The sequence below is a fragment of the Octodon degus genome, unplaced genomic scaffold, assembly GCF_000260255.1.
Source record: "Octodon degus isolate 3935 unplaced genomic scaffold, OctDeg1.0 scaffold00065, whole genome shotgun sequence".
NCBI lineage: Eukaryota > Metazoa > Chordata > Mammalia > Rodentia > Octodontidae > Octodon > Octodon degus.
Window position 1 is genome coordinate 1,184,511 of NW_004524641.1, and position 10,578 is coordinate 1,195,088.

At 37.3% G+C, this 10,578-nt stretch overlaps 1 protein-coding gene across 2 annotated transcripts in view; it reads left to right on the top strand.

The window, feature by feature from the left end:
• Ccdc141 (coiled-coil domain containing 141) overlaps positions 1–10,578 on the top strand; it is a 236,979-nt gene that overhangs the window by 207,727 nt on the left and 18,674 nt on the right. For both annotated transcript variants that reach the window (XM_004634708.2, XM_023719134.1), the window contains exons 18-20: positions 5,023–5,163; positions 7,287–7,481; positions 8,905–9,088. In XM_004634708.2, the coding sequence (XP_004634765.1) occupies positions 5,023–5,163; positions 7,287–7,481; positions 8,905–9,088 (520 nt within the window). The remainder of the gene's footprint in view (positions 1–5,022; positions 5,164–7,286; positions 7,482–8,904; positions 9,089–10,578) is intronic.

Sequence of the window (10,578 nt, forward strand, 5' to 3'; positions counted from 1 at the left end):
AAAAAAAAAAAAATAGAAATTTACATCTGAAAGTTCATATTAGAGGTCACATTTACTGAAAAAATAACAAAGACAGAATGATGTTGATATTCATTTTCTCAAAATAAGTTTTCCACACAGCTTTAGGAGAGCTGAACTGCTTTACTCTAAAATGTTCCCTCAGGAATATCTTGCCCATCGGGAAAGAAGCAGGGAAGGGCTCGGCGTGTATATTGCATATGTCAGTCATGGGTTCCAGTGGCACAAATTCTTTTGCCACTTGGGATAAATCCATCATCTTATTTCCAGACTTACAAACTAGATTAGAAGCAGTAAATTAGAATAGAGCAATGGTGCCACTACATCTGCAATTAATTACATTTTAACAAAGAATAATGACATTGCTTGGCACTTTGTCGCTGGCAAAAAGAGCCTTAAACAGCAATTGGCTGCAGGAAAATAAGTGGGAAAATTCTGTAGGGAGAGCAGGAATTCCTTGGGCAGCACAGTGGAATCACAGAGACAATAACTTTTCCACCTGTATATCCTAAATAGTTATTTAAAGAGGAAGACATCTGCATTTCAGCAAGTAGCTTTAATATGATTACTGTGTGCCAGGTGGGAAGGGTACAGATATCTCTGCAAAACAGTGTCAAGGAAAAATTTAAATCCATGGGGCTTCAAAGTCACAGTGATTCATTAATCAGACCTCATTTGAAGCTTACATGTAAATGGACAGAAAAAAATTACAATTTGTTCCAAAAACATCCATCACGTATGGTTAAAATTTTACAGTTTAGTGTTATACAGCTGTAAAATTACACTGGAATCTACTAGAAAAATAGAAGCAGCTGAGGTTTAAAGTTATAATTGTCACATCCAGAAAACAAAAGTTAATAAATGTATTGGAAAATTTTAAAAAAGCTAATAAATATATTATGAAGACCCCCCCCCAATGAAGGATAGACAAAATATTCATTATGGAGATCTTCTGCCACCTGAAATTTGAAACACAGCAATGGCCTTCTCTTTCCAAGTTGCCCCACTTTGAGGCTATGAGACTGGCCCTACCTCAGGGAAACATCACGTGGTTGCCAAATGAAGGAAGACGAGGAAATCTTGTCCTGAAAGGGCTCCAGCTCGAATGCTTCATGAATAGTTGCGTCAAATCATTTGGGTTAAATTTTGGTTCTTCGACTCTCTTCACTTCAGGTGCAAACAGCCCTTGGATGATAACATCATGGCCTTCTGTTACTGAAAAGAATAGCAGAAAGCCTATTTTCTGGAAGAAGCAAAGTGGTGGGCAAGAAATTACACTCACGAGGTGGACATCAAGAGAAATGAAAACTGACTATTAATTTTGTATGTTTGCTCCTGGCCTGAACGGTGCCGTAGCTCGAATGAAAGCTTTTCTTTTTAAGTGCGTTTTCTCAGTTTTAAAATGTCCCATGTCCTTCACACCAATTGGCCTTGCCAGCTACAGACTTGCAAGTAATACACACCTGCGCCAAGGCTGCCTCAATCAGCTTAGTCAAGACTAAGAATAGCAAGCCAGCCTGACCTCCTGAGCCTCTTCCCCCTCTTGCTTCTTCCCAGAGATGCTTTCTTCATTCCTAACCCCGAAAGGGGGCTTAGGGCTTGCTAGGAAATTTGGTAAATATGATCACTCTCCTAGTTGCAAAAAAGCTACAGTTTTAAGCCATAATAGTCTTTTAACGACAGCTGTGTTAACTTCACCTGCTTATGCCATGGCTAATACGGAGGAAGGAAACAAGTGGAAAGATGAGAATGTCGATTTATTTGCTGGGAAAACCATTAATTTTCCTGAGGCATCCAGAAATTAACATTGAAATATTTCTAATAGGGTGAAATCTGTGTTGCCCCTAAGCTCCAAATGTTTTTCCTTCTTGTATGCTGCCGCTGAGCAGTTGCCGTTGCCCTCCCCGTCATGCCCCATTGTTGACAAGCTAACTAAAGTTAGCAACAGCTGCAGGAACAATGATACCCCAGCCAGGCAACCATGGCACTCGGTTCCTTTAAAAATATGACCCCAAGTTATGTGGGGATTAGACGGAAAGTTTCGTTTTCATCCTGCAATGTGCAGGTAAGAAAAATTAGATATGGCTAAATTTTTTTAGTCACTCGAGGTAGTGAATGCCTACTGCCTTCCACCTGCATCCACAAACAGAGATTGAGTTGGGAAAGGCTCAAGGATTTAGGTTTTGAATGGGTTTCCAGTAGGACTAAAAGAAAAGTGGCAGCCACTTTGTTAGGGAAGATCGTGTGTCCAAAAGACACTGATCCCATTTCACATACCCATAGCGTCATGAACGTTCTTTGACCTTCTAAATCATCTGCCACAGAAGGGCGCACATTCTGAAGCAAATAAAAATAAAATCACACTCATCAGTTATCAGTCTTAAATTTCTTAATCCCAAGCAGACTTGAAATCTTATGATTTAGAGTTAAAGTGTTGAGACTTTGTCTTTCTCCGTTCCTCATATAATTTCCCCATAGATGCTAATCTTAAACACGCAGGCAAAATCTAAGGGTTATCAGGTTGATGTCTGAGCCCCTCTGCTTTCCTCTAGACTTAAGTTTATAATACGTCATGTTTCAGTAAGTAAAAATAAGGCTGAAAATTTTATTTTTCAGTGTATATAAATATGAACACTCGATATACAGTAGTTTTCTCCTTATTTCATTTTAAATTTTGTAGTTGGCTAAAGTGCACATGGAATTTATCCTTTTAACCCTTTCATGTGTGCAGTCCAGTGGTATGTAGCACGTTCACGTTGTGTGCAGTCATCCCCATTCTCCATCTACTGAGCTTTTATCATCCCTAACCAAAAACTCTTTTATTTAAATAGTACCTTATGTGTGAGGGCAGGTTTTATTAAACGAGAATTTATTATTTTCTTGGGTGTGTCGCTTATTACATTTATAGTTACAGATTAAAACTGGGGGGGGATTGCTGTTTACATTTAATGTAACTCAGGAGGTAGTTCTCTTGTAGCTCGTTCTCATAAAAGTGACTTAATTTTGCATTTTCTGCTGACATCAAATATATGCACAAGAAGGCATTGAATGTATAGAATATACCTAAGTAGTTATTTCATAAACATAGTAATTAAACATATTGCCTTTATTTTCTCTATTTGTTCTAAAAGATAAAAGTTTAATCTATAGCTCTTTCTACTCCTTGTACATATTATTGGCTTGTTGATCACGTTGGTTTATGTGGTCTCTGCTCTCGGCTTAGTGTGTTGCAAAAATGTTCAAAAACTTCAGTAACTATATAAGACATACAAAAGTGATTTGGTGTAAGTCAGTCAGATGAAAAAAAGCACATGAGTGTAATTTCTGTGATAGAATTTTATAGATGACTGTCTGTAAAAAGATACCATAACAGGTACCATATTTTTAACACTTTTACTAATGAAATATTAGTAAATAATATCATAAAGGCATCTTGCAATAAGAATTTTGAGAAATCATGCTTTTTCTAGGGTAAATATATTTTCCTGCGTCATGAGTATAAAATCTAACATAAACATGGGTTCTATTCCCTCTCATAATTTGTTTGCTGCAATGAGACGTTTCATGTTTTCCTGACTCTTCTTAGCATAGCTGAAATGTATTAGCCACCATATTGTCTGCTCTTGTTAAGCGCCTCCGTGTAATCTGAGTTTCAGATCTTCTTTGCACTTCTCTTGCGGTTAATTCATAGAGCTGCCTGTCAGCATGCTTATCTTTTTTCTATGTAAGAAAAGGACAGAAAGTGGTATATTCAATGGAACACAACTACCTGAAATTGTGGTACACAAGTAGAGTCAAACTGTTCATAAGACTGGCATAATTTACATTCTATTCTCAAAGCATAGACATACACTGTGGCAATACACAAATTAGTGTTGTTGTCACCAACAACTACTTTCACTTTTTTTTTATTTTAATATTTGTTTAAATTTTTTTTATTAATGAGTTTGTAATAGTAATTCCTTTCATCTTGGTTGTCTTTATTATTTCTCATAAGGCATACACATCATAATGATGAAATTTATTTGTCTTTGTTCAGCTGGAGGTTTGTTTTTTTTTTTTTTTTTGGCAGAACCGGGGATTGAACTCAGGCCCTTGTGCTTGCCAGGGAAGCGCTTGTTCTACTGAGCCATCTCCCCGGCCAACTTTCACTTTTTTAAAGTACCTCTTCAGTTAATGACCTATGCCTGAGAAATAAAGCTCATATTAAATCTGCTCACGGAAAGTACTTTTTAGCAGGGCTTATGCACTTCTTTTTCCACTGAGCATCATATTGAGTCTTCTCTTCCATCCCACTAATGTCCTAGGTGGTCTACCTTCCAACATTTCCTTCACCTCTCCCACGTGGACAGCTCCTTTATTACATTCGCACGTGATGGCTATAAAAGAGCTTCCGAGGGCTGGGGAGCTAGCTCAGTGGTCCAAGTGCCTGCCTGGCAAGCGCAAGGACCTGAGTTCAATTGCCGGTACAACATGCCATGCAGGCCTCAAAAAAGGGCATGGTGGTGCGCGCCTATAATCCCAGCGCTGGGGAACCTGAGACAGGGGGACCACTGCACATCTGAGCTGTGTAGCTAGATTCTGTGTCAAACAAATAAATAATTTTTTTGCAAAGAAAGAGAGCATCAGAAAGTGGAAGGATGTGGGGCCGATATTGCTAGCACATAGAGAATGGAATGAATGGGGAAAATGACCTCAAATTCTAAGAAAATTAGGTTAGTGAAAACACATATAATATGCTAGAAATTTGCTTGCTTAGGGGTGGAAGGAATATTTTATAAGTAATTCTAATTTATAAATCAAAAAGTATTAAAAAGAACTTGTAATTGCTTATATTGGGGGTATATTTAAGTTCACATTCTATGTCCCCTTGAAAGATTTGTTTCCTGTTAAAAATCTTCTCTGTGCATTTTGAACGTTATGAATATTTTGAAGTGATGAATACAAATGAATATTAATTTTGTAATCTTGAGAAAATTATGTTTCCTTTATATTGAACTGCAGCTCAAAGAGTCATTCAAAGGTATCAAAAAGAAATTCAACAATTTGAAGTTTAATTATGCTAAGAAAAATGAAAAAGCTCGAAATCTGAAGGCTCTTAAATATCACATCCAGCAAGTTGATCTGTATGCGGAAAAAATGCAGGTAAGGAGAAGGTGCTGTGTGTGGGTGTGGGCGTGTAAATGTGCGGGTACTTGTATTGTTACAGGTACTGCAAAGTCATTTTGCACATAATTCTAGATACTTGTCTTTCACAGCATTTGGATTGAAAGGGTATCCAGTTTTATATCAATTGGATCCCTTGTGAAAAAATAATAAATTTATTTATCTTTCGTATTTCAGAAATAGTAACTTTATTCCCTATAGCCCCCCACCAATTTGATTATTTGGTTGTCATTCAGCCAAATGACGCCCCCTTTAAGTGAACTCACCTATTGTAACAATTTCACACAGTAATCTATAACAGCATTCCATTTGGAGTACAGTTTGTTTATATAAATATATGATTGCTAGTACTCATTAGTATTATAAAATATTAGATGTCAATTTGGGTTTTTTTTTTTTTTTTTTTTTTCGGAACCGGGGATTGAACTCAGGCCCTTGCGCTTGCCAGGCAAGTACTTTCATGCATGAATATAACACAATTTTTTTGAGACAAGGTCTCACTGTGTAGCTCAGGCTGGCCTTGAACTCACTATGTAGCCTACTCTACCTTGAAGCCAAGGGATCCTCCTGCTTCAGTCTCCTGAGTGCTGGGATTACAGGCATGTGCCACCACACCTGGAACATGTAACATATTTTAGTCACACTCATACCACCATTATTTACTCTTCCCTCACCTTTATTTTCTTCCCTTTTTCTAGCAATAGTTGGAATATAGCTTCTATTATCTGAAATCAAGTGTTTTACTATTTATTATTATTGTTATTATTATTAATTTTGTAGGGGGGTACGGGGAATTGAATTTGGGATCTTGCATTTGCCAGACAGACACTTACACCACTGAGCTATATCTTCGGCCTTCTTTCACTGTTTTAAATTTTTAGTTATACGAGTTAGGTTTGAGTTTATTTTATTAGTTTTTTTTAATTTAAGGTTACCTTAATATATATAAACATAAAACTCATGCATATTTTGGAGGCATTGTTTCCATACACACAAGCATTATGTCATGTTTAAACAGGTAAAACATCTGTCTTCTCAGGTGCATATAATTTATTGATGATGGAAGCGTTCAAAGTTCTTTCCTCTAGATTGCTGAAATAGGCAATGCATTATCTGCAGTCACACCTCTCTACAATGGGACACTAGAGCGTCTTTCTTCTAGTGAGCTGCAACTTAGCATCCACTGACAAAGTTGGAGATTTGTCTCTTAAAGTGGCCCAGAATGGCTTCTGCCAAAGCCACCCAGCCCGTGAGCCTCTGTCCTGCCTGCATCACATCTGTGCTCACGTGTGGGGAACACATACACTCTCCGTCCCTCCTTCTACCTGCCTGTCAGGAGCTCCTTCCACAGTTTTCCTTGCATATACTTTTTAAATTATTTTTTAAAGAGAGTACAAAATAGTGCTAAAGCAGAAAATATTACAAATGGTACAGAATTTGATTAACCCAAAAATATGAGTTTGACAGTATTTGTTGTATTGTTTAGTGTTATCTTCATCTTCACATTAGTTAGATTACCAGATATTTACATAGACTTTTGAAAAATTTTTAAAAATCATTTATTTATTTGGTACAGGGTCTCGCTATGCAGCTGGGACTCCTACTGATCCTTCCCAGCACTGGGATTACAGGTGTGCGCCACCACACCCGCTCTTGGTGGCCTGCTCAGTGTGCCTGTGGACGGGACCAGCACAGCATATGCCGCTGGGGATCAAACCCTGGTCCCTGTGCGTGCCTGGTAGGGACTTAGACTGCTGAGCTATTCCCTAGCCCCTCATGTACACGTTTGATGGTCACATGTATGGTTTTGATTATTTTAGTGCTCTTTATAGGAGACAGGAAATTTAGAAGTAAGCATTTAAGTTTGATTTTGTAATCATTGCCTTTTTCTAAAAATCACACTAATCTTCTCATTATCTGTATTAGTAAATTTTCTATATGCTGGCCATTACTGAATAAAATGTCTGAATGAAATTCTATTCATTCTATTACGGAATGTAAAACATCACAAGGATGGAAGTTACTTTTTCAAAGGTATTCTCTAGCTATCACAAGCATCATAAATAAAAATTGAATGTTATTTTAAAAACTCTTTTGCATAGGCTTTGAGAAGAAAAATGGAAAAACTTAAGAGTAAAACTTCTGATTTTTTCCTAAATTATCCATGTAATAAAGTTAATATCATTTTGGAAGCTATGAAAGATTTGCAAAAACATGTGGATGACTTTGACAAAGTTGTCACTGACTACAAGATACATTTGGACCTCACCGAACATCTCCAGGAAGTAATAGAAGAGGTATTTTTCTTATGTTGTAGAGATAGTCTTGTTATCATATTGTTTTAAAAACTGATTTGCAGGTTCCCTGCTAGCTCGCCATGATCATATAGTGGTTAGTATTCTGTGTTGTGTCCATAGTAATCTCAGTTCAAGAAATTGTTTTGCTACTTTAAAACAATGATACATTAGCTATTATTGTCATTAAATTCCAGAATCATACCTCTTCTCATGATTGTTTCCTCGGGGTAATTTCCTAATGTGCAATAGTTGGGCTAAAAGGAATGAATAGTATAAGTTTTTTTTTTTAAATTGTATTGTCAATTTTCTCTTCAGAAAGTTTTTACTAAGTTACTCTTATCTACAGCCCATAAAGTTGCCATTTTTTCATAACCTCATCAACTCAAGATGTTAGAAATCATGATATTCATCATTGAATATCTGTTAAATTACTTGTGACTTATTTATTTCATGGAATTTGAAAACATTTAGAATAAAAGTGATCCTGGGAATTTTTCAGAGTATAGAATTTGGTGTTGGTGCACTATTGTTGTTGTCAAGAGGATAAATAGCGTCTCCCTGTAATAAATGAAATTTGACAATTCAAGTTATTATTTCACACTTCATGTGGGAAGTTTTATACTTGAAAGTCTTGGGTGTTTTTTGCTGCCATTATTCTGAGATATAAAGTGTCTTTCTTTACCACTAATACAGTTGAGATTGTAGATTTAACACCACATTAAAGAGGATCAAAGTGAATATTCGTCTGGGTCTGATGTATAGGTTAGCTGCTGCTCTCTGGCACTTATTTAAAACCAGTTCCTAGCAGAGTCATGTGCGGCTATTTCTCACCAGCGTAAGTGCCTCCAGCCTGGGTCACACATTCCTTTCATCACAATCATTTATTTTTAGTGAGAAACTGTTCCAATTCTCCACTGTACTTTAAAAATATGACTGTCTTCAATTTTAAAAAGGTAAAAATGCTATTCTTTGGACGATATTTCTTCCATCCATAATCTAAATCTCATTCTTAAAAGAGAATTTATTTATTATAGTATCTATCAGGCAATATTTTACCCTGAATTGCTCCTGGCATCCATTCATCCTGCTAGATTTCGAATATTTTAGCTTTTCCATTTGACTTATGTTTGAATTCTTTTTAGTACCAAATGTTTTTAATGCTGCATGCTTTTGAATTATGAATTTTGGGAGGGGAACAAAGAAGGTAGGAGAGTCAAATGTATTTTCATACTTTTGATTCTCAAATTTTATTTATACATATTTCCACACTTATTTCTGGTTTCAATATCTAAAATTATATGCTGGTGTTTTAAAATTGTTTGAGAAATTAAAAAATTAAAAACTTCATGCTTCACTGGCTAAAATTGGGCACTTAAGAAAGACAGTAGCTCTCTAATCTGCACTTTATTCCATCTTAATTTAGTGTTACTTTTGGTATGAAGATGCAAGTGCTACTATTGTACGCGTTGGCAAATATTCCCTGGAGTGCAAAACCAAGGAAGCTGTGGAAATTCTCCACCAGCAGTTCAATAAGTTTACTGCACCCTCAGTGCCTCAGCAAGAGGAAAGGATTCAGGAGGTCATGGGCCTGGCTCGGCGCTTATATGGTGAGCGCTCTCCTACGATATCTGGTGTCTTGCCATTGGACAAATCTATACTGAACCTACTTCACTAGAAAGCACAGCGCAGCAAGACTTGAGGTCTTGGCTGCACCAATCTATCCAGAGAAAAGTCTCACAATGTAGCGCACATCCTACAAAGGGAAACAGGAACTTCTGACAGCAAGAGATGAAGCCCCTGGTTCTTTTTTTTTTTTTTTTAACATTTTAGGGAAGGGTCTACAGGGTGTTCAGGGTCTCACTACTAGATTGGACTTGTAGTGATCTGCCTGTTTACAGCCTCCCAAGAGCTGGGATTACAGGTGTGCACCACCATGCTCAGTCTCAGTTGCCATCTCAGCATGCCCCGGGGGCAGGGCCACCATGGCAGGCCCAGGGGCCAAGCCCCTGTCCCCTGCACCTGGTTTTAATCTGCTGAGCTATTTGACTGGTCCTTAAGCCCCTGGTTCTCAACTGTCTAGTTCAAATCCTCCCTCTCTATTTGCTTTTCTTCCTTTCTCTTGTGCATCTGTAGGACAATACAACTAGGACAGTACTATCATTGCTGTCAGGATAAAAAGTGTCTCCCTAGAATAGGTGAAATTGTTCCTTAAACAACATACAAATAAATTAGGTACAAAGTTAAGACTGAAGACCATGATCCTCTCATATCTATGAGGATTTGGGCTCATGGATTTGATAAATAGCTAGAAAATTCTGCCTCATCTTCCTCTAACTTGTGCATAAATGAGAGGACTGGAATCATCATCTCATGACTTCTTCCTCTTCTCCATGACTGGGAAACATAATACTGCAGTCAGCCTCAGGAGTTCTTCCTGAAAAGGGGCTCTGCTTATGAAGTCCCCGGATGATGCCAATCCTTAAGGGCTCTAAGAAATAGGTTCTACAAATTCTTTAATGTCATTCCTGTAATACTAAGAGTAATTTCCAGTGACCAGGCAAATATAGGCTAAAAGGAATACAGTAAGAGCTGGCACATAGTGCTTTGTTTGGTGTTCACAGGGAGATATTTTGACTTATAATATGAAGCAACAAGCAGGGAAAGCCATAAAATTATTACAGAATAATATGTACTGCAATGTCATTAAATAATTGAGAATAAATTATGATTTTTCCAAGGTTGGTATTATAGCTCAATGGTAGCGTGCTTGCCTAGGTTGGTAGCTGCAGCATTAGCTTTCATTCATTTTTTAAATTTATATTTTAATATTTCTAACCATTCCCTTGGAAAATGATTTATTTACTTATTTATTTTGTGGTACTGGAAGCACTCTGCAACCATGATCTCCTACATATTTGCCTCCATTCCTGTGCCTCTTACAAGAAAGTGTAAACATCTATCTGTCCTCACTATTGACTATAAGCTCCTCTTTAAAGATTTTTGTGGGGGCTGGAGAGATGGCTCAGTGGTCTAAAGCACCTACTTAGAACAAGCTTGGCAAGGCATCAGGGACCGCGGTTCAATCCCCCAGCACCAC